The 25398-nt window shown below is 43.3% G+C and overlaps 1 protein-coding gene across 9 annotated transcripts in view; it reads left to right on the forward strand.

The window, feature by feature from the left end:
* Positions 1–25398, forward strand: part of trappc11 (trafficking protein particle complex subunit 11) — a 236754-nt gene that overhangs the window by 143023 nt on the left and 68333 nt on the right. For all 9 annotated transcript variants that reach the window (XR_015839605.1, XM_088279770.1, XM_088279763.1 and 6 more), the window contains 6 exons: positions 8920–9045; positions 10709–10890; positions 11003–11151; positions 17721–17842; positions 18043–18162; positions 18237–18302. Coding sequence is in view for 8 of the 9 variants with exons in the window: in XM_088279770.1 (XP_088135896.1) it covers positions 8920–9045; positions 10709–10890; positions 11003–11151; positions 17721–17842; positions 18043–18162; positions 18237–18302 (765 nt within the window). In the remaining variant the exon portion in view is untranslated. The remainder of the gene's footprint in view (positions 1–8919; positions 9046–10708; positions 10891–11002; positions 11152–17720; positions 17843–18042; positions 18163–18236; positions 18303–25398) is intronic.

Raw genomic sequence — 25398 nt, forward strand, 5'->3', positions numbered from 1 at the left:
AGATACCTCTACACAAATCTAGGCCTTTGCAAATGGCATTACAGCATCTTGGCACAATCTATTTGCAGAAAAAGATTTTGTGAGAGGTACCCTTTTTCTCCTGTTCTTTGTGACATTGTTCAAATCATGCAAAGCAAGCTATTTGGAATGTTTATACAAATGTTTTTTGTACTTTTATTTTTCACTGAAAGTAATGTGTACCAGTTGGTCAATAGAAAACAGTTAATATGCATTTCCTGCATTTATTTTGATTTTGGTCCTCAGGGGGAATTTATCGTGCATTTATCGTTATCGAGGTAAAATTGCCCAATTTACCGCGATACTGATTTTAGGTCATATCGCCCAGCCCTAATCAAAGTGTTCAGTGTCATAAAAATGGTGATTCTTAATCATTCCAGTTATACTCCTCTCCACTCACCTTTCTTTTTTGTCTTATTTTTATATTTTCTGTTGAAGATGTATGCACACATTATAACCTGGCAATTAGACAAGTTCAGAACAGTATGGGACAAGGAACAATTCTGGGACAAATAAACACATGATGGATGGAATTGCACTTAGATATTTTGTGCTGACATTGTGGGACGTTGAATAAAAAAAACAGTTTTGGAAAATTATATATGTTAACCACATATATACAAAAATAGATAAATAAATAAAAAAGTAAAATGTTCTTCCATTAGATGACAGATGGTATATAATGACCCTCCATAGCCTATATTTTAAAAATCATTTTGTATGGTGTTCTACCTTGAGATTTTTACTATGTGAAATACCATATTTTCACACCCATAGGTCGGACCTAAAAGTACCAATTTTTCTCCAAAATGGACGGGGCGCCTTATTGTCAAATGTGAAATGCGCTTTATAAATCAAATAAATAAAGTTGTATTCTATTGTATTGTATTGTATGTGTGGACCGAGTTCTGTACTGGAGTGACTGGGAGCATTACACAGTGTGTTAGCACCCTCTGTTGGTTAGGTTTTAGACTACAGAAGCACTGGACTGAGTGGGAGCATTACACAGTGTGTGACGATTTGAGACCACAGTCAGTTGACAAGAGACCAGTAAGTACGTGTGGAAGAAAGCTGGATAAAAGGGCCGGTGTCCACAATGTCGTAGTCTGTATTATCATTGATATTATTGCAAAACAATACACGCAAGAAACATCACAGGTTGGATTAACCTTTACACAAGAGACACTGCTCAAAACACACCAATCATAACATGTCTCTAACCAGCCATCTGGTTGGCTGAGACATCAACTACATAATATAACTGTAATAGGTTAGATTAACCTTTACACAGCAGACGCTGCCCAAAGCACACCACTCACAACATCTCTCCACCAGCCAACTGATCTAACCAGAAATCTTTGCAGCACTTAGGATTTGAATGGCAAGAAAGATGCATGTTTTGTGTTAACTGTATTTCTATTTGGGATATGAATGGCATTAAAGATAGATGTTTTGTGTTAATTGTATTTCTTTGTTGCTTGTTTTGATTGTGTCATTGTTTGCTAGTATGCTGTTTAGTTGATGTTGGATGATAGTGGACTCCAGTCTTATCCTGGCAAATCATGTTAATCCGCATACTCTATTAGAACTATCTATTCTGCACTTAAACCCCGTCAGCCGATTTGCATAGACTTGTCCCTTGAAATTTGCAATAGATTTTTGCAGTTTTCTATGTACAAGGTTGCTAAAAATAGGGCTTTTGTCAGTCCACGTTCTTTGTTCCGCAGCGTTGGATTCCTTTGAGGCAATGCCCATGTCACCTTTGGTGAATGTGGTTGCCATACTAAGCCATCCGGTTCACCATTTGACACAGTCCCTCCTCAGTTCTTTAAGGAAGTTCTCCCAAGTAGTGGCGACTCGGTTTTGGCCATTTTCAACAGCAGTCTTTCTTGTGGTGTAGTGCCCCATGATTTTAACCAGATTTCCTTGTATTTAAAAAATTCTGGAAAAGGTGGTGCACATGCAGGATTTCTTGGATGAACACAGTGTCATGGGGGTTTTCCAGTCAGGTTTCAAGAAAATGCATAGCACAGAGTCAGCCCTGCTCTGAGTTTGTAATGATATCTTCCTGGCAAACGACACTGGAGACTATGTGCCTCTTGTCTCATTCGATCTAACTGCAGCATTTGACACAATGGACCACAGTATTCTCCTGGCTCGTTTACAGCACCAGGTGGGCATTAGTGGTAGCGCTCTAGAGTATTTTAGATTTTATTTGGCTGACCGGACGTTTTGTGTTCGCAGAGGTTGCTTTGACTCCCACTTTGCCCCTTTGTCATTTGGTGTTCCCCAAGGTTCTGTTTTGGGGCCCTTGCTGTTTTCGTTATACTTACTGCCCCCAGCTTCCATCCTACGATAACATGGAATTTCCTTCCATTGCTATGTAGATGACAGCCAGATCTATGTCCCGTTGAGCAAAAAAGACGGTGTCTCTTTGAGACCACTTCTCTTCTGCCTAGAGGACATCAATATCTGGATGTCATTTAACTTCTTGATTTTGAATGAAAAGAAGAAAATTGTTCGGTCCCAGTGGCCTTTCTACTCCCAACCCTGTTGACCTTGGCCCCCTGGCATCTTATCTAACATTAACAGTCTCGAACATGGGTTTTACACTGTTGTTCGATCCGGCTTCTCTCATTTTAGGCAGCTAAAGTCAAGCTCTTTCTTTCCCAGCAGCACTTAGAAACAGTAATCCAAATTTCCGGTTCTGGCGCCGCGCGAGTGCCTGCCTGTTTACAGCACCGTGGCTCGCTATTGAGCCTTTTTCGTGTGTTTCATCATTCATCATCTACCTGCTCCACACTTCAGTCTCCCACCTGGAGAAGGCGAGGGGCATGGTGAGGATCATGTTCTTTGATTTCTCCAATGCTTTCAACACCATCCAGCCCGCCTTATTGGGAGACAAGCTGGAGGAGGCGGGAGTGGCCCACCACCTCATCACATGGATCCACGACTACACGACTTCACAAACCGGCCACAGTACGTGAGGACACAGGACTGTGTGTCTGACGTGTTCCTCTGCAGCACGGGAGCGCCGCAGGGAACTGTTCTGGCTCCCTTCCTGTTAATCCTTTACACCTCGGACTCCAAATACGATTCCACAACCTGTCACCTGCAGAAGTTCTCTGATGACTCTGCGATAGTCGGCCTCATCACTGACGGTGACGATCGGGAGTACAGAGGGGTTACGCAGGGTTTTGTGGACTGGTGTCAGCAGAACCGCCTCCAAATCAACGTTGGGAAGTCCAAAGAGCTGGTGGTGGATTTCCGCAAGCGTCGGCACTCTCCACCTGCACCAGTGAATATCCAGGGAACAGACGTTGAGAGGGTCTCAACTTGCAAGTACCTGGATGTTCATCTGAACAATAAACTGGACTGGAGCGACAACACAGACGCTCTCTATAGGAAGGGTCAGAGCAGACTCTTCCTACTCAGGAGGCTGAGGTCCTTTGGCTTTCGGGGAACACTCCTCAGGAACTTCTATGACTCGGTGGTTTCATCAGTCATTTTCTATGGAGTGGTCTCCTGGGCAGGAGGCATCTCGGCCCGGGACAAAAAGAGACTGGACAAACTAGTGAGGAGGGCCAGCTCTGTCCTGAGCTGCTCCCTGGACTCTGTGGACTCAGTGGGGAGCAGGAGGATGACGGCAAAACTGTCATCAATGCTGGACAACCCAGCCCACTCACTCAATGACACTCTGAGAACACTCCACAGCTCCTTCAGTGATAGACTGTTACACCCTCGCTGTACCAAAGAGAGATTTCGCCGCTCCTTCCTGCCGGCTGCTGTCAGACTTTTTAACAAGAACATTGGGTCAGGCCTACAAACGGGAGGGCATTAGTGCAATTGTGCAGTCCTCGGATGCAATATACACTACTACTGTACTTTCAGCCAATGGTGTACTTAAATATTGATCAATGATGTATTTTGTTTACCATAACAGTACAGTGAAACCCCGGTTATCGCGGTTAATGGGGACCGAGACCACCCGCGAAAACTGAAAATCCGCGAAGTAGCGGCACCCCTTCAAAAATGCTTAAAAAAACCTATACAGGTATACAGTATACCCCCCTGTATACAGTACACCATATAGAATACGGGTAGAGAGAAAGAGAGTGAAATTCATGTTATAACAAAAAAGACCAAATTATTATTAAAACTTATTATTGTTTTATTCCCCAGCCATTATTTTTGTATTTATTCAATTACTTCTTTTTGTATTTATTTAATAACTTCGACTTTTACCTGCTGGTACGCCGTCCGCTGTGCCCTGTGAAATGAAAGGTGGCATTCTTCATTTATTTATTTATTCATTTATTCATTCATAACTGACAGCCTCGCGCTCCGCTCGTGCCCGGGCGGAAGAGGTGCTCCTCTTCGACTTAATTGTCACGCACGCCGGACCTGCTCCCCCGAAGCGTGTCTCCGTTCGGTTGAACTCAGTTTCATTTCGCCCCGCTCGTGCCCGGGCGGAAGGTGCTCCTCTTCGGCGTAATTGCCACGCACGCCGGCCGGCCTCCTCCGGAGCTCTCATACGGTCCCGAACGGAGCAAAATGTCGCCCCGCTCGTGCCCGGGCGGAAGGTGCTCCTCTTCGGTTTAACTGCCACGCACGCCGGCCGGCCTCCTCCGGAGCTCTCGTACGGGCCCGAACCGCGCGAAACGTCGCCCCTGATCGTGCCCGGGGGAACGTGTTCTTCTTCGTCCACTCTCCTCTTCGCCCACGTTCTTCTTCGGCGCACGCCGGCCGTCCAACCGCTCCAGCGCCCCGTCGTGCCGCTCGGCGAAACTACAATGCCCCCGCGGAGCGGAGCGAATGGAGAGCCCCGATCGTGCCCTGGCAAAAAAGTTTTTAATTTTTGAATATTTTTTTAGACCCGCGAAGCACTGAACCCGCGAAAGGTGAACCGCGAAGTAGCGGGGTTTCACTGTATTCTTATTACAGTACTTTTATCACTGCAGTATTTCTACCATTGCAGGATGTTCACTATTACAGTACTTTTATCATTGCAGTACTTTTATCATTGCGGTATTTTTCTATCATTGCAGTACTTTTACTATTACAGTACTTTTATCAGTGCAGTATATTTTATCATTGCAGTACTTTTTACCATTACAGTACTTTTATCATTGCAGTACTTTTCCATCATTTCAGTACTCTTACCTTTATAGTACTTTTATCATTGCAATATTTTTATCATTGCAGTATTTTCAATCATTCAGTAGTTTCTATCATTACAGTGTTTCCCCCCTCTGTATAATGGACAGGCATTAGGAGTGTTTCCTTACACTTATATACGTTTATACTGTGTATATTTGCATGCTTTTTATGAATGTCAGCTGCTTATGTTATACATTAACGGCTACATTACGCCGCCGACTCTGTGTGATCTATATCTTTGCTGCTGTAAAACCTCAAATTTCCCCATTGTGGGACTAATAAAGGACATCTTTATCTTTATGCATTTGTCACATCTAGGCTAGATTACTGTACTTGACTCCTGGCAGGCTAGCTTGCTGACGTTCGCGGAGGGGCTAAAGTGAAGCCCTTTCTTTCCCAGCAGCATTTAGGAACAGTAATCCATGCTTTCGTTACATTTAGGCTAGATTACTGTCATGCACTTTACTTTTTTTTTTTTTTGTTAGTTTTTTTTTGTTTGTTTTTTTTTGTTTTTATTTTTAAATTTTTTTATTCTTGAAAGTATACAGGGACAGTGCATATTAATCAAACTGTTTCCCGTAAATATGCCAGATTATAGCCATTCGCTAATTTGCATCCGTTGTCCCTGTGGCAGGTTGATGTTAGACTATCACTGCAGTACCTTTATCATTGCAGTACCTTTATTACTATTCCTGTACTTTTATCATTGCGGTATTTTTCTAACGTTGCAGTACTTTTACTATTAAAGTACTTTTATCAGTGCAGTATATTTTATCATTGCAGTACTTTTTACCATTACAGTACTTTTATCATTGCAGTACTTTTCTATCATTTCAGTACTCTTACCAAAACTTGTTTGGGGCTCGAGTGTTTTATTAATTCTCGCTTTTAAATTCAGCATAACAGAACTGATCAAGCAGACATGTAGTCATGCGCTTCATTTGATAAGCCTGGACTTCGTAGCGCGTGAAAACAAAAACACATAGGGCGTGTGACGGCCATGTGTTATGTCCTCCAAAATAATAAATGTTTATATATGTAGGAATATTGTCTCCTGCAATAATTATTGTTGTCAGTATTTAATCACTTTATTATAACCATGATTATAATGCTGGTTTTAAATTTTATTGTACATTTACATCCCAACTTCTTGTGGAGTGTTTTAGTCTTATTTTTTTTGAAAGTCCGGTTCATTATCACTGAACAAGAATACAATTATTTGCCTGATGTGATTGTATTACATCAATGCCAACGCATAGATAAGGGCAAACCCACACCGAAGGACGCATTTGATGTGGAGAAGGTGGTGATATTGCCTTGAAATATGTGCGCCTGGATGAGGAAGTTCGTTTGCGTGCATTAAACCCAATTTAACAACCAGACGTGTAGTCAAATAGATATTAGACGAGCGTATAAAAAATTGTCATATAAGTATCTTTACTCGGGTTGAATCATTCGGTGAACGATTCCTTTGAACAAATATTTCTGATGAACTGATTCTAATGATTCAGTTCACTTAAAAGAACCAAATATGAAGTGGGTTACAATAAAATAAGTGATGAGTTCCTTTTCCAAATTAGAGGCCAATACTTTGTTCCCAACATAAAATTCACGCTTGACTTCTGCATATGGAAAATGTTTAATAATTAACAACAACTATTGAACATACAAGACCCGACAACTATTCTACAACAAGCCTAAATGAATGAAGAAGCAAAAACAAAAATCAGAAATGAATAAGAGGTGAGGGACAAAATGGGACATCTAATGGATAAATGTGAGAAGGTGTAATGATGACTATAGTGACAGCGTGTGACTTTATGGAATGCACAAAATTTTTTGTTGAGCAGGTGTGAGGAAAAGAAAAAAATCACAAGAGAGAGAAAAGTGCCCACCAAAGAACAACAAGCGGGGCAATTGGAGGCATGGCAAAGCTTGGTGGTGTCTCATGTGACCTTGTGCGATCAAGGAAGGAGCAAAGCGGGCTTGTTGCCTTAGCATGCGCTCATGCAGTGTCACAGCTTTGGCGGATGCCAAACTGTTTGCATTGACGGCAGATTGAATACACAACAAGTGTCTGCTGAGGTCCTCTAGGTGACAAAGAATGTCTGTTGATCAGTTGAGGTCTGGCAAGTCCTTGCACATCGCTTTGCCCGGACCCCCTGCTGATCTGCTTGATACTGGACAGACATGGTGATGCGATCTGGCTATATCTTGCCTCGCAGACGTTGATCAGTGTTCCACATATGGCATAATCCTTATAAATGTAACACAGGCTCATACACAGGTGCATTTTGCAATTTCATTCTTAAAAATGTACATGACAGATTATATGTATATGACACATTTGAAAGCAAGGTGGGGGCCTTATTTTTCACAAATCCGTTAAAACCAATACAAAAATACTGACAGTCAATGATAACAGTTCAGTACAGTTCAGCATTGTAAACTGGTATGTTTTCAATGACTGTCAGACAGTAGACTATATTAATTTTGCATCAGCAGTTGTTTGCTCTGCTGTTGCCTCTAATCTCGTTGCACTCTTGAGTACAATGACAATAAAGGGATTTCTAATTCTAATTCTATACGTACTGTTTATGTTCTCTCATAGATGATGGTGGCTATGAGTGGACGCCTGGTCTGTGTGTGCGTGTTTGTGTGTGTGTGTGAGCGTATGTGGGGGTGTGTTGGTGTTTGTGTGTGTGTGAGCGTATGTGGGGGTGTGTTTGCGTGTGCGAATGTGCGTGAGTTGGGTTGTGTGGGTTTGCGTGCGTGTGTTTATGCGATTTTAGTTGTTACCTCTTTTCCTTCTCATTTTTAAATGGCTTTTGATCAACGCTTCTGTCCAGCAGGTAAACTTACATATCATGTAACTCTTTTTCGTGTAAAACGGTATCTTTGGGGGACGAAACTGGCTCACATTGTCCTGCCGTCGGTTCAAACAAAAGCCAGCAATGCTGCGTGGCAGCATAATCCAAGTCAATCAAGAAACGAAATGAATCAGACGACAAACTACAACGAGCACACTTCACAGCCAGCAAGTCAGTCTTCCTGATTTTGCCTTGGCTCTGAACCCACAAGGAAGTGTTTAAAAGCATAACTCCATTAAATACTCTGATATGAATTGAAGCAAAACTTCTTTGCGACATAGATGTTTTATTGTTTAATACAACATATTAAGATTTTTAAAAAATTGTGTCACACCCAACGGTTAAACGGTTTTGTCAATCTTAGGTTAGCTTAACAATTTGCATTACTTCTTTATTATTTGCCACCAATGGAGGCAATAATTACGGACTGAATAGCGATTCCGCAGCGTTTAGCTGCACTAGCTAGCCATCCGAAGCACGTTACTAGCTTGCCGGTTCAACATAAATGGTACAGATTTCCTTGTCTTCCAACTACTTGCGTGTTGGTGAAGTGCGCACGTTCAGCACAGCTGAACTTTTTTGGACTTCTTGATTCAATTGTCTTAAAATCTTAAGTCTGTGATTTTCAATTTGGCTACGCAATGTGTTTTGATGAGGTGTAAATAAACTGGTTTGACTCTCAAACTGCGATCCAAAACTGCTTATTTCGAGCTTTCTACACTTAAGACTAAATGGCATCGATGGCGTTCATTGTTAACACCCCGGCCATGAACCATCCGGTATTTAATTCTGAAGATGAAGCCTCATATTTGTTTGGCAAAGCTATTGGATGTAATGACTTAAAGGTTTTGCTTTGTTTCTGTGTTTATAGGAGTACAATCAATGGTGTGTTCTAGAGACTTCAAGTCAGGAGTACAAAACCCTACTCCCTGGAAAAATCAACTGCTACAAATTCAGCTTTGTGGCACAAACCAAAGATGTGGGCAAAAAAATTGAGGTGAGAAAAATTTGTTTCGACATGGTGTTAGCAGAGTGTTTACAATTTTTAGATTCCCCTCCACGAACTTGAGAATGCAATTTGTTGGCTTAATTTTAATTGCCAGCTCTATTGCAAACAAACCTGATATTTTCAAACTAATGGAATGGCAGCATAACTATCTAGCTTCTGTAAGCTTTTTGCACACACAAGGCAAGCCAAAAATTAATGACATAGCTTCCTATTGTACATGTAATCTGTCTTTCAAAAAAATGCAATGCTGCTGCAACCTATCCTTTGTTTGGCATGCCCACCACCGGGACAACATGCAGGGCACATGCGCCGCAAACACATCGTTGCACACACCGGCACACCTAAACACAAACACGTCTGCGGTCATTCCTCTGTAGGCTACTTCGTTCTGATAACCGCAAGCTGTGACAAGTGAAGAAGTCATAAGTTTGATAGAGTCTGTACTTGTGGCATTGTATTAGAACAAGTCTACTACAAGTCTATGTTGTTCAAACTTTTCTATTTTATGTTGCTTTAAGTGAAATAAATCCGCAACAGATGCCAAATAAAATGTTTTGGTTTTTGGCTTATTTCGGAGCAATGAGCATTGATTCCACTGTTACCACTTTTATCCGTTTGTAATGCATAATCCTTAGTAGTCGATCAGAAATTCTTTGCCTTTGGGTACCTTGTATGCCTATTTTTAACTAAAACGGACTGAAACCTTTTTGAGTTTCCGTCCAATAAATTCACAAAAACTTGACTAAAACCTTTTTTTTGCCTTTTCCGCTGACAAAAACTAGACCTTTTTGAGTTTTCATCGACTATAACTTGACCATCTAAATAGGAATGACTAAATGTGATTGACAACTAAGCATTTTCTTCCAAATGACAAAGACTAAATCTAAAATGCCTGCCATAAACAACACTGATCGCAGTGAAGGAAAAGATCTGCTTGTCGGGATGTGAAGTTTCTGAACTTACTACAGAGGGAGCTATCTCACAACGTCGCCATTGTTGTTTATGTTCCTCCACGTGCTGTACATCATACAAGAGATTGATGTGGGAATACAGACCCACCAGCCAGGATCACGTAAACTCAGGAGACTTCAGCAATGTCAATCTCACATTATATTCACAGAGTGTACTGCAGGCTTTTGATATTCACTGTAACTGAAAGTGGTTTATGTGAAAGCTTGTAAAAATCACAGAAGAAAAATGCACTAGTGTGGCTAAGTTTTGGCTTATTTCAATAAAAAAATGCAACTTGGATGAGACTTGCATGATGTGATGCAATTTAGTCTGCCAGCGGCACAACCAATTATCACTGTGTCAACATGAAGTGGTGCGTAATTCCTGTGCCCAAGTCCAGTCCTCGAGGGACCCGATCCAGTCTGTTTTAGATGTCTCCCTCTCCCAACACACCTGATTCAAATGATCGTTATCAACCTCTCAGAGCTTGCTGATGAGCTCATCATTTTAATCAAGTGTGTCAGATGACGCCGACATTTAAATTGGGCTGGATTGGGGCTCTTTAGGAAGGGCATCCCTGGTGTACAATATCTTTTTTTTTTAATGCTGAGTTGTTTTATACATTAAACTTGAAATTATTAAATTCATATTTTGTGAGTGTGCTAGTTATATGCAATATTTAGTTTTTTCAATCTGTCAGATGACAGGTATAGAAGTCATGCTTGGCAGTGGCAGTGGTCGCTGTGTGTTTCTGAGATGGAGAGGGGCAGGTGGAGACGCAGCCACAACCAATGACTTCCTGCAGTCTTACAAGTCATCATTTTGGCCTGATGCAGAGGAAGACTTGGCTTGGGATTGCGTAAACATCCAACAAAATACCATGTGAGACAAACAAATCTGGTTTCCTCCCTTAATAAAAGTCATCACTCCACAGTATGCACTTATTCTATGTCTGTTGTGATCTATATTTCAATTGGTGTAATGTGTTGTCCAGGATAATGTCTAGACTTCCAAAGATCTGTGTAGAGCTGAGTCATCAGCCTCCTGCACTCAGCAATGAAATGTACAGTATTCACTGTACTGTCCAATCACTGGAGGAGGGTGTAGCCAAGGATGTGCAACTGACTGCAGGTCTCAAACCCGGTAAACTTACCTAAATATATTACTTTTACAACTTTAAAATTTATGAAAGTTTGTCCATTTCATATACTGTACATTATGCTTTTGAATCCAGTTGCACTTTTTCTCTTCACTGTGCTCTTTATTTTGCACACATTATACCATTAACAACTAATTCAAATTTTTTTGTGACAAAATGAAATTAATACAGGTTTAGTGTAATAAAACTTGGACCCAATTAAAATGAATGAATTAATCCAAATGTAGAACTATAATCTGATAAACCTTTTCATAATATTTGTAAATAGGTGCCAGCTAATGACTATGAGTGTCCAGAATAGCACTATATAAATCTGATGCATTATTATGATTATTATTATTATTATAATTATTATTATTAGTAGTAGTAGTAGTAGTAGTAAGTAGTAGTATTACTTTTACTGTGGAAATGAACTGAAAACTGATAATTGAAAAAATATATTTGGAAGAGGCCATATACGTTATGGTTGAAAGATATAAATAGAAGGAGGAGGCTTACAACACCACCTGTCTCTCACGCACAGTATACCTTTAAGCTCGTCCCAAGAGACTGACTTTAGTCGCTAACGAAAAACAGACAACCCAGCCTCATTTTTCATTGAAGTAGTTCCACACCCATATTTGCAACTGAATGTGATCTTAACACTTTTCATTATTAGGTTATGCTTTATGGAGACTGGCATTCGTAGCTGTGCGTTTCCATAGTCAATATGTACTTACTCCGTCACATTTGCGCATTAGCCACAACACAGCCAAATAACATTTGGGAGGGCCCTCTTGTCTTCAGAGAAATTGTACTTGATCTTAATTTTCTTCTTATAGTTGTTGTTATCCATACAGACTCATATTTTTGAGGAACTAAATATGAATGAATAGTGATAAATTTGATATTTGAAAATCGCCATGCACAAGTACAAATGAATGGGTCTACATCAAAGCCCCGCCCGTAAATTTGACATACTGAGTGAGCTGAGCCTGAGGGTTTTAAAAGCGTAATACATACGTACATACAGACATACATACAGACATGCATACATACATACATACATACATACATACAGCGTACGTTTTGAGAAAGGCACCTTTTAAAGGGCGAAATTGAGTTAGTCACATCTCATTAGCAGTCCCGCAGGTGGGCAGCTTTTGGGACAACTCAACTAGCACTAGTTCAGACACATTGCCATTACCAGTACGTGATCACACAAAGGCCTGTTAGGGTCACGTGACACTGACAGGTCATTCTTCCATGCGGAAGTAACTTTTCGCCGCCGTAGGAGTATTCGTCGGAGAGAGAACAATTTTTTCCCTCACCCGCGCGAAATTTGTACTCTTTGGAGATACTTTTTTATTCCTTTTTATTAAATATATATTTTTTTAAATACTGTGACTGTTTTTGAATTTTAACCTACGGACACGCTCCCACCCGTGAACCAGCCAACTGGCTTACAGTTATCATACTCCCGCCCCAAACTGTTATCCCGCCGTGCATTGGGGTGCAAGATAAGGCAAATAAAACAATCTTTGACCTGAGAGAGCTAGTCCATCGTCTGTCAGAAGAACTCCGGAGAAAAGAGTCCCTCATCTTGTCCTTCACGACCGCTTCCCACAACTCTCTGCCGTCATTATGGATGGACACTCCAGCAGGATCATGACGGCTACGAGTGAGATTGAGGCTCCATCTGCGGACACGGTGAGATCAGATCCAGCTACCTGCCTGGGCCCGTCCTACTCAACACCACTGCATGGCACCACCTGGGTAAAGTTGGCGTCCCGCAGCCAGAGGTGCAGAGAACCATCTCCCCACCCTCATTTGGTCCCGGAGAATCATTTTTCCGCCCTCGCGGTCGAAGACGCCGGCCGTTGCATCTGACCCCAGGGCTGTGGTCCCACTCCCAGGTGCTCCTTTGAAGTCCCCGCCGCTCACGACGACGACTTCGGCTAGAAATTCCGAAATGGGTAAGTCCACGCGTGGCCCGGTCAGCCGATCACGGGTGAGGTTGCTCAAGGACGCAGTGTCCCGGCACACAAGTCGGCCACCACATGGGTGCCACTCACCGGTGCCATCCTCAGCTGCCACTGGACCTCGGGAGCACCATTTTGGACACCGAGGTTAGGATTCTCTCCACTTTTTCGCATCCTCTGTACTCACCAACCACCTTCATAGTTTGTGACAGCATCATTAGACACAGACGCTACTTTGGCACTATCACCCGCTGTTCTCCCGGAGCCAAAGTTGTGGACATAGTAAAAATCCTGCCCGATTTACTTGTATCCCTTCCAGGGCTGCGAGGGCCCTTTATAGCTGCTCGCAGCTCTAATTATTTATTTATTTTTTGTATTCTCTGCGTTCGCATTTTTGACCCCCTGAACATGCTCGAAAACTCACCAAACTTTGCAGTCTCATCGGGCATGGCGAAAAATTTTATATTTTAACGTCGTCGTAAACGGCGCCAACAAAATTGCTCTGTAGTGCCACCTAGAGTTGCAAAATAAAAAACAATCTTGGCCCATTTGACCTTGGCTTACGATAATTGGCTGGCAGGTGTAGCACCACGAGACGTACAAAAAAGTCTATTGCAGCCATAGTCTAAAGTGTACAGGAAGTTACTTAAGACATTTTGAATATCCAATTTTGGCCCATTTTTTTCACATTTACAGGGGTCATTCTTTTGCACCCTGATCCTAGAGGGTTCATCCAATTGCCTTAAAATTTTGGCTGTACCATCTTAAGACCTGGGACAAAGATTTCTTAGCTTTTGAAATACTATTTGTCAGGGGCGGGGCTTCATGGTTTACTTTTAATATTTCCTTTGCCACAAAGGACAAAATGCTTCATAACTCCCCTGCCCAAGCTCCAAAAAATCCAAAACTTCACCTTTACAAAAAGAGTCCCGACTATATGTTATTCTGTTATACACACAGCGCCACCTATTGGTAACAAAAACCTTTAATTTTTACATTTTAATGTACTGCACGCAGAACAGCCCGAAGACGTTGCTCTTAGTCAATGCCGAATTTTGGGACTTTTCGGCGATGGGCGTGGCCATTACAATGTCGCAAAGTCTGATTTTACTCTTTGGCAACAAAAGCTCCTGTAACGGCACTCCGATAATCCTATTTTCTGGAAATTTTTCCCATTTGAGGGTAGTCCAACCCTGAAGACATCTACCAACTTATTTTTCATCGTAGTGTTAGCGCCACCTACTGGTCAAAGCAAATACAAGTTATTTTCGTTGATGTTTTTCTTAGAGCAGGTTTACAAGGTCTACCTCATATTTGCTCGCCTAAGTGTTTAGGCCTTCAGGATATCACTATACAAAATTTGTCGTTTTTTGTTAAGAGCTGTGGGCATAGCTTCGCACAGTTTGCCAGTAATACGTTTATTTTGAGGTTTTAAATATGTACGAAAACTCATGAAACTTTGCACACACATCAGGCCTGGCAACACCATCATTATTAGTTTGTCGTGAAGTTGTATAAAATGGCTCTGTAGCGCCACCTAGAGGGGCAAACTAAAAACCATTCCCGGCCCGTGTGACCTAGGCTTACAAAATTGGCAGGCATGTCTAGCACCCTGAGACGTACAAAAAAGTCCACTGCAGCCATGGTCTTAACTCATTTACTCCCTTGGACGTATAAATACGTCTTTTAAAGCAATGGCGCCCTCTACCAAAGACGTATAAATACGTTTTTTGTTTTTTTTGCGTCATAGTGTACATAAGGGTCTGATGCAACCTCTGACTGAGAATCAGCCTTGTCCGCATTGTGAATCATGTAAAAATCACCCAGCAGGGGGCAGAGGTGCAGAAAATTCGCCTTGAATCTGCGCCAGAGGTACAAATGGGGGGGCGGGATCCTGGGGTAGACTTATGAGCGTGGAGAGCAGCGTGGGTAGCAGCAGCACTAGCAGCAGTCGCATTAGTAGCGTTAGCAATGAAATCCTCCAAGCAAATGACGATTGAGGAATGTTTTTTTGTTGCCTTCGGACAATAGCCAAAGCAGCCGAGAGTCCTCACCAGATCCCCCCCGAACGAGGAGGTAAGCGCTCACAAGTTACCATTGAACATGTGGTTTTAGCCCTAATGCTTTTATTGTACATATCATGCATCTTGCGGACAGAAAATGTCGCCTCTATTGCACAATTACACGCGAGCATAACTCCTCCCGAACAGGGAAATAAACACTCGCAAGTTACAATTGAACACGCGGTTAGCCCTTATATCCACTTATTTTACATATCATGCATCTTGCGGGAAGAAAATGTTGCGTGAATGTGTAGTTAGACGCGAGCTTGCTCGCTGACTTCCTCGTCCGGCCGCCTCTATTGCACAATTACACGCGAGCATAAGTCCTCGCCGACGAGGAAGTAAACGCTCGCAAGTTACAATTGAACATGTGTTTAGCCATCATGCATCTATTGTACATATCACGCATCTTGCGCGCAGAATATGTCGCGTAAATGTGTAGTTAGACGCGAGCATAGGAAGTGAGCGAGCGAATGTGCGCTTCCAAGCAAGCATAACTCCTCCCGAACAGGGAAATAAACGCTCGCAAGTTACAATTGAACATGTGGTTAGCCCTTCTATCCACTTATTTTACATATCATGCATCTTGCGGGAAGAATATGTTGCGTGAATGTGTAGTTAGACGCGAGCATAGCTCAACTCCGACTAGGAAGTATGCGAGCGAATGTGCACTTCAAGCAAGCGTGACTCCTCCCCGACGAGGAAGCAATACTGAATGGTGTAGTAATCATACAAACTTTCTACAATTCACAGATTGTGCATCCCGCGGCAAGAAGGTTCCTCTTCGTCTTGTTGGTGCAAAGAAAGGTAAATTATAATATGAAACTTCACACGCCAGCAATAAAATGCAGCAATAAATATATATTTCCAATTGTTTATATTTACAGGTTGTGCATCAGGAAGCAGTGGTTCCGGATGGCGTCACACACACTGGATGGCAACCGAGGAAAATCGAAAAAATGTTGTGTGCCCTTGCATCAAGGCAACTGTTTTATTTTATATCACACAAAAAAAAAGTATGTATGACACTGATGTATTTCATTTTAGTACATAGTTCAACAGTTCAGTCGTTTTCTGTTATGTGCAAATAAATTTATTTTGTTATCAAAAACATATTTTTTGTGCTTTTTTTTGGTATTTTATAGAAGGCATGCATTATTTAGATGTTAGAGGTGTCATAAAAGCCATAAATAATAGTGTCAAAGTTCAAATTATGGTCGAAATGCATCAGTTTACAAAAAGCTCATTTTCTCCGTTTTTTCCCCAGGGATTGGAGTTTTCATGAAATTTAGCTATTTTCAGATGGCGATTGCTCAAGAATGGAAAAAGATAGAAACAAACTTTTTTTTCTGTTGAAAGAAGAGAGTCTCATCTTTCTTTTGATGTGCTCCATGTCTATATAGCATTAGAATACAATATTCTGTGGGCCTTGCAATATTAGTCAAAACCCAGGAAAACGCTGGGATTGAGCGGGTTGCTCCAGTGAAAATGGCTGGTATTTAATGAGTTAAGTGAGTTGTGAATTTTTGAATGTCCAATTTTGTTCCATTTTTAACATTTATAGGGGTCATTCTTTTGCAGCCTGACATTAAAGAATTAATCTGATTGACTTAATATTTCAGCTGTACCATTTTAAGACGTACTCTAGAACTAAAATGTTTAGTTTTATTATACTATATGACGATGGCGGGGCTTCAAATTTTGTGCTTAATATTACCTTCGCAAAATGGATAAAATGCTTTACACTAAAACGCCTGAAGGGCAGCCATTTGGCTTTTGACGGACTAATATCCTAGCAGTCCAGCACTTTTTGCATTTTCTAATTTCCATGACCAAAGGGCAAGCCAAGTTGTTGGACCAGTTTTTTCACCATCCTTCCCCATTGTTCTGCAACCACTCTCTACTCTGTACTCAACAACTTCTGTGGGAAGGGAACTGATGTTGCTTGAATATCAATCGACACCATGTGGAAGAAGTCAGTCATCTTACATTGCCTCCACAACCTCTGTTATTTTTTTCACTGAAAACACTGTTTTCAGATATTGTTTGTTGGAAGCAAAATCATTGTCTCTTAGAAATGTCTGACACATGGCAACTTGAATATTGACTACAGATTAAATACATTATACCGAATATAATGATAATAATATTACTATAATAAAGGCCATTCTGATTCTGAATTCATTTAAATTCAAATTGCTTGTAAAATAGCCAGCTTCCGGGTACTCAAAGATAGTATGATATTACTTGAGTACTTTGAAAATTTGACAGTTCTTAACGGATTTTGTCTGATTGAACCAGAGGCCATTTGTCCTTTAAATTGAGGTCCCACTGTAATTAGAAGCAATTTTAAATCCAAAATATTTTTCAGGTGTAACAATAATTTGTTTACTTTTCTGTAAAGTAATAACAAATTCATACTGTTTTCATTATGCTTTGATTTAGAATGCAATGTGCAAGTTTTTTATTCTTCTTCTTCTTATGATTATTATTATTATTATTATTATTATTATTTGATATTGTTTTTAGGCCAAGATGCCAATTTAAGTGGAACTACACATGTGACGCTTGATAACTCCAAGGCTTGTGATGATACTACACCTTCTCTGCTCCCTGACATACTTCTGGGGAGTCTGATACCAGGCGAAAAGGTTCACATACTTTCACTTGGGTTTTTGAAGTTTTCTCTAATAATGCTTTCATGTTGCTTTATGAGATACAGCACTGTATATCTCATGATGGACATGGTTGGCACATATAGCATGAATATGTAGTTAAACAATGATACAAATCTATCAGATAAGATTTTAAGTTTCCGTCTGGCTTAAATAAAGATGACATTTGTTTCTAGCTGGACAGATGTGTATATGTGTCGTCTTTAACAACTGGACCAAGGCTGTTCCTGTTCCACATTGCTTACAGCATTGATATAATTGTGGATGGACAACAGATGGTGTGCAAATGTCAGAAGGTAAGAAGTGTTTTTTTTTTCTAAATGCGCCACCTGTTTTCTTTATTCATAACCTTTATTTTTACTTATTCCAGGATGAAACCATTACCATAGAAACATTGGTCCCATTTGAAGTTACTGCGAGCTATCTATCCACCAAGGTAATGCCACTTTATTTAGATACAGTTGAGCATCCTTTCATGAAAGAAAGCACTGGTTTATGAAAATGTGGTTTATGCACAATCCACCCATCCAACATCTATTTAATATTAGGATTTATTATCATGAAAATTGTTTATGTGCCACACATTGAAGGTAATGTATTTTTTTTGTTGGGCTTTTTTGCTCTAAAATAGTTGTCAGCATGCCTCAAAAGAAACTGACACCTGCTATTGACAGCTGTAGTCCGAAACCTAATTATAATACTGTCGAAACAGGGAAGGATGTAATACTGTAGCTAAAAATGAGTATGATGTCCGTGTTTGTGAGCTTCCCATGTCTTTTGGTTTGGCAAGATCTGAAATTTGTGCTTATGTTCAGAAAATAAAGGCAATTAAGGTAGCCAGTGTGGCTAAAGGAGAGAGTTTTGAAGAAGCAAAGAATACAATACAATACATTACAATTTTATTTATATTGCGCATTTCACAACAGCTGGAGCCTTGACAAAGCGCTTTCCATATGCCGTCATATATCTTAGCAGGTAATTAGAACACAAATCAAAACACATGAACACATTTACAATAGATGCCAGAATAAGAGCAGAACAGCGACAGTCTCACGTTTAGTCGAAAGCTAAAGAATAAAAATAGCCACTATCTCTTTGTGGATAATAGTGTATGTTTAGCTCTTGCATCAGGTTCTCTATTTCTAGCTTGAATAAACTTTCCCTGAATGGATTCATCACGTTGTAATGTTGCTTTGTCAATTTTACCCTTAATCACCATGCCATCAACAACTTCTTGCAACCTTCGAATATCATTATAATTGCAGTGACCTATGATCTCATGCAATATCTGCATGTCACAACACCTTTTGCATTGGTCATTATTGTCACCATTCACAGTGTGTAAATAATACAACCTATTCTGTTTGTGAATGTGGAATTGTGTCCCATCCTGGTGTCGTAGAACATCATGTCCTTTCTTGAAAATGACTCGCATCACTCCCCTGCGTTCTGCTACTCCATTGCATCTTGTGCCGTCAGCTAATTCCACGCACTGTGTCTCGGCTTTGAAACTGTCATCGAACGCTTTGCACTTCCTCAGATCAGTTATGATGTGTGAAATGGTGCCCGTGTCAACCATTAGAGCTGTTTTGTTGATGCTGCGCACTAGCTGGATATCTGATTCATGTAATTACAGTGGAATGCATAATCCTTGTCATCGGTAACTTCTCATGCATTGTATGACCGTTGTTTAGCCTGCAGTTTGAATTGCCCTGTGTGGTGTTCTTGCACAAACTGCACCACTACTTACGTTGACACACTCCTCCTTTATGTCTTTTTCGTCCGCATTTAAAACACTCAATGTCGGTTTTCGTACTTGATCGTTCTTGTGCCTTCATGACATTGTCGTCAGAAGCTGTCCCTCTCTATTATTAGTAGTGCCGTAATTTTGTCTTGAAGTCAGCAAAAGTAATTGTTGCATCACTTTGAATAACATGAACATTGAATGGTTGAAAAGATTCAGGCTGCTCTTTTCTTACCATTGAGATGAGCAATCCGTTGCTCAATGTCTCACCGGCATTTCGAAGTGTTGTGTTGGCTGTCTCTGCCCATCTAATATACTCAGTCACGCTCTCACTGTTAGACTGGAGCGATTTTAACACAGTGTAGAGCAGTCATGTCAAACATACGGCCTGCGGGCCAGATCTGGTCCGTTCGATGATTTAATCTTGCCCGCCATAAATTTCTGAGTATGTAAGGAACAAGTCAAAAGTTATGTTTTTTTTTTTTTTTTGGTTTTTTTTTTGGTTTTTTGAATAAATGCAAACCAAATGCTCTCTCCGGCCGCTAGTAGGGCGTAAATGTGTAAAGGTTCTCACGTCCAGCATATGGCACTCACACGAGTTGGTCACATGAAGTAAACATTAGCAACGTGATGTGTCCAAGTAAAAATAAACCGGATAACTTGCTTCTCCATTCACCACTGCTAAACAAGTACTCAAGCACTTCTTTGATCTTTAACACTACTTTACACGGTCGGAACAGAGTTGTCTCTCCTCAATATTACGACACCATAAGTGTGTTCAAGATGAAACTGTCACAGTGGGAGACGCAGCAGGGCATCAGAACATCCTGATAATAATTTGGATAAATATAAAAACAACTTAACAGATTTGCTGCGGGAGTTTGAATTAGAAATTAGAATTAGAAATCCCTTTATTGTCATTGTACTCAAGTGTGCAACGAGATTAGAGGGCTCCCCTCTCCAGTGCAATACAACAATAATACAGACAAATATATAAATGAGATAAATAAATAAGAGAGTGCAATGGAATTTAGTACTGAATAGGGTATATAAAAACACATCACGATGCTGTTCTGCAAGGTAAGGGTGTTCTCGTGTGTGTGTGAGAGTTCAGAATGGAGATGGCTCTCGGGAAGAAACTGTTTCTCAGTCTATTGGTCCTCGATTTGATGCATCTGTAGCGCCTGCCAGAGGGCAACAGGTCGAACAGGTGTGAGTTTGGGTGGGTATTGTCTTTGACGATGTTGAGAGCCCTTCTGAGGCACCGGGCGGTGTAGATGTCCGACAGTGAGGGGAGAGGGCAGCCAATAATCCTTTGCGCTGTTTTGACTGTCCTCTGGAGCCTCACTCTGTCCGCCTCAGTGCAGCCGCTGTACCAGGTGGAGACACAGTACGTCAGCAGGCTCTCGATGGACGAGTGGTAGAAGGCTAGCAGCAGCTTCCTGTCCAGGTTGAATTTCCTGAGGACTCTCAGGAAGTGCAGACGCTGGTGGACCTTCTTTACCACTGCTGTGGTGTTGTGAGTCCAAGAAAGGTCGTCGGAGATCTGTACTCCCAGGAACTTGAACGTGTGGACCCTCTCCACACACACGCCTTCGATGCAGAGGGGGGGCGGCACCGTCTTGTTCCTCCTGAAGTTGACGACAATCTCCTTTGTTTTTGCAGTGTTAAGGTGCAGTCTGTTGTCCTTGCACCAAGCTGTCAGTCTCTTTACCTCCTCTCTGTAGGCTGTCTCGTCACCTTCCGAGATCAGACCGACCACTGTCGTGTCGTCAGCAAACTTGACGATGGTGTTGTTGCCGTGGGCCGGGCTGCAGTCGTAGGTGTAGAGGGCGTACAGGAGAGGGCTCAGCACGCATCCTTGAGGGGAACCGGTGCTCAGCATGCGGGTGGAGGACGTGTAGGGGCCAAGCAACACAGTCTGGGGTCTGTTGGTCAGAAAGTCCTTAATCCAGATGCGTGTGAGGGCAGGGAGGCCGAGAATGTCCAGTTTGGCGACGAGGATGTCTGGGATGATCGTGTTGAATGCCGAGCTGAAGTCCACAAATAGCATCCTTGCATAGCTCTGCTGTTGTTCCAGGTGGCCCAGCACAACATGCAGAGCAGTGTCGATGGCGTCCTCAGTGGATCTGTTAGCCCGGTATGCAAACTGGTAAGGGTCCAGAGTGGGAGGAAGGCAGTCCCTGATGTGCTGGAGAACCAGCCTCTCGAAGCACTTCATGATGACTGGTGTGAGAGCAACACGACGGTAGTCATTCAGGTGGACGGCTGGTGACGTTTTGGGGACAGGAATAATGGTGGAAGTTTTCAAGCAGGAGGGAATGACTGCTTGAGCCAGGGAGCGGTTGAAGATCCTGCAGAAAACATGTGACAGTTGGTGGGCACATGTTTTGAGGACCTTGCCTGGTATTCCGTCGGGTCCAGTAGCTTTCCTGGGGTTAACAGCCAGGAGCGCGCGCCTCACATCGTGTTCCTCTACGGTGAGTGGGGGGGAGTTGGAGCATGAAGTGCGGGGGTGTGACGGTTGGGGCGAGTCAAAGCGAGCGAAGAAGCAGTTAAGCTCCTCTGCAAGCGATGCACTCGGGTCTGCAGAGGTCGTGCTGCTGCCACGGAAGTTGGTGATGCTCCGTAGACCCTGCCACACCTCCCGTGGTCTGTTACTGGCAAGGTGGGCCTCCAGCCTCCCCTTGTAGGTCGCCTTGGCTAGCTTGATGCCTTTGCTCAGGTCAGCACGAGCCACCCTGTACTGGGCTTTGTCGCCTGACCTGAAGGCAGCGTCACGGGCCTTGAGGAGAGAGCGAACCCTGCTGGACATCCAGGGCTTCGCATTTGGGAAGGTCCGTATAGTCCTGTGTAGGGACACAGTTTCCATGCAGAACTTGATGTAGTCCAGTACACAATGTGTGTAGACATCAAGGTCCTGATGATCAAAGAGGTCCCAGTTTGTGTCTTGAAAGCAGTCCTGTAATTCACTCATGGCGTCGTCGCGCCAGGTTTTCACAGTCTTTGTGGTGGGCCTGAATCTGCGCCTGAGAGGGGTGTATGCAGGTGCGAGCTGCAAGGACAGGTGGTCTGACTGGCCGAGGGGGGCGAGTGGGAGGGCCCTGTATGCGTGCTTGATGTTCGAGTACACATGGTCGAGAGTGTTGTCTCCCCTCGTTGGGCACTTGACATGCTGGTGAAACTCTGGGAGTACAGTCTTTAAATTGGCCTTATTAAAGTCTCCCGCTACTACGTGAACGCCATCAGGGTGGGCCCGCTGATGTTTATTGATGACGCACGTGAGTAGCGAGAGCGCCGTGCTAGTGCTAGCGTCGGGAGGGATGTAAGCAGCTGTGACAATCACGACCGTTAGCTCCCTCGGGAGAAAATAAGGCCGGCATTTAACGGACATGAACTCGATGTCGGGGGAAGAGTGCTTCTTGGCGATCGTGCTATCGCCGCACCAGTTCTCATTCACGTAAACACAGAGCCCCCCGCCCCTTCTCTTACCGATGTCCCTCGTCCGATCCGCGCGATGTAGCGAGCGCCAGGCCAGCTGGATGCTAGCGTCGGGGACGTCTGCGTGCAGCCAGGATTCCGTGACGACGATCACACTGCTGTCTCGCACATAGCGGTTTCCCAGGATTTGTAATCCCAGGTCGTCGATTTTGTGGACCACGGATCTGGCGTTGGTGAGGTACAGACTCGGCAGTGGTTGCCTATGGGGCTGCCGTCGCAGCCGTTGCAAGACACCGGACCTGCAGCCCCGCTTCTGCTTCCTCTCTCTGCGTCGCCTGCGCCGCCTCCCGGTCCCGATGACAAGCCACGGTGAGCCGGGCAGCCTCGCCAGTTCGTCCGGAATTTTGCGATCATAGCAAAATTCCTCTGTGATGGTTATTTCGCATCGATATCCAATGTTCACGATGTCCTGGCGGGTATATCGATGTTGTGCCTCAGTTGGTGCCAATAAGAGCAAGCAAACACTAATAAAAAGTAATAAGGAACACTGGGAGGGAGAGCTGTTAGCCGCTGCGTCTATGCGCGCCGCCATCTTGGAGCAGAGGTATCAGGCATTCAGGGAACTTGAGAACAAATCTGGCTTTTTTTTTTTGCTCGCCATTTACAGTGAAGCCTTCCAATATGCCAGCTGACATTCAACTTGAGGTTATAGACTTGCAGTGCAGTGCAGATGAAGGATGTGTGATTGGATTCATTTTATCACTATCTCGTGCCAGGTTACCCCAAATTACTGCAAAGGTTCTATCCGTGTTTGCGATTATTTAGCTTTGTGAACAGGTGTTCGCCGTAATAAACAATATAATACTACAAAGCAGCACTCAAGGTTAACAAACACTTGAATGAAATTGGTAAATGTGCTACTACTCAGGATTTGACACCCAATATCAATGCACTTGTGAAGGCAAAAATATGCCAAGTTTCAGGAGCCAGCAGCAGCAAGTAGACTGCAGGAGTGTAGTGAGAGAGAGAAAAAAAATAAATTAGATCATTAAAAATAAGATTAATCTGGTGTCATATGAAAGGCAATTAATATTGTGCTGTGGCAGTTGAAATGAGCACACACGACTGACTGTGAACACGTCTTTATTCCAAGACTGCCAACAACAGAATAATGCACAAATTCACAAATTCGCGCCAACAAACATTCACATAAATACGCCCCCAAATGGGATGCCTGCTGGGTGAGAGGCATGGTCCTAATGTCCGCCACACAGCCCCACAGCAAAATCCATGGCAGTTACCGTCCGATAACACAGCTCGTAGCGCAGCTTTAAGTGACCGGTGAAAACGTTCGCACAAACCGTTAGCCTGCGGATGGTAGGCAGTAGTGCGGTGCATGCGCACACCCAAGGATCCTGCCAAGGCTGACCAGAGCTCGGACACAAACTGGGGGCCCCTGTCCGAGGTGATATCGGACGGCGTGCCAAAACGTGCGACCCAGGACGACAGAAACGCACGACCTATATCCACCGAGGTTGTGGAGGACAGAGGAACTGCCTCTGGCCACCTAGTCGTCCGGTCCGCCACAGTGAGTAGGTGAGTAAAACCTTGCGAAGGTCCACATGCACATGGTCGAACCTCCTGGCCGGAATCGGAAAAGGTTCAAGGCTCGACCTGGTGTGTCGGTGGACTTTGGCACGCTGACATGCTACACAGGCCGCTGCCCACATCCTGACGTCCTTACGAAGCCCGGGCCAGACAAACTTGGCCCCAACCAGCTTGATTGCTGCACGGACGCCAGGGTGTGACAGGGAGTGGATCGAATCAAAAATCCGGCGACGCCATTCCAACGGAACCACAGGACGAGGGCGGCCTGTGGACACATCGCAGAGGAGAGCAGTGCCACCGCCCCGCAACACCACCTCCTCAAGCTTAAGAGCCGTACTCACTGCCTTGAGGTTGCGGATGTCAGGATCAACGGACTGGTCGGCAGCCATTTCCGAAAGATCAACCCCGAGCTGGACTGGACACACGATCGCGCGCGATAAACAATCAGCTACAGGGTTAACTTAGCGGCCACGTGCCGAACGTCTGTCGTAAACTCGGAAATGGCCGCCAAGTGCTGCTGCTGACATCGCAAACTTAAGTGGCTTATGATCCACGTAAGCCGTGAAACGGCGTCCTTCAAGAAGGAAGCGAAAGTGGCGCGTCGCCAGGTACAAAGCCAACAACTCCCGGTCAAAAACACTATACTTGCGTTCGTTATTCCACAGCTTACGACGCAAGAGGCTGCCACACATTTGCCACGGGCTGCTCAACCACTGCCCCAACAGCTATATCAGAAGCA

Source organism: Idiotropiscis lumnitzeri, chromosome 17 (assembly GCF_059441095.1).
Source record: "Idiotropiscis lumnitzeri isolate Australia: NSW breed Sydney's pygmy pipehorse chromosome 17, RoL_Ilum_1.0, whole genome shotgun sequence".
NCBI lineage: Eukaryota > Metazoa > Chordata > Actinopteri > Syngnathiformes > Syngnathidae > Idiotropiscis > Idiotropiscis lumnitzeri.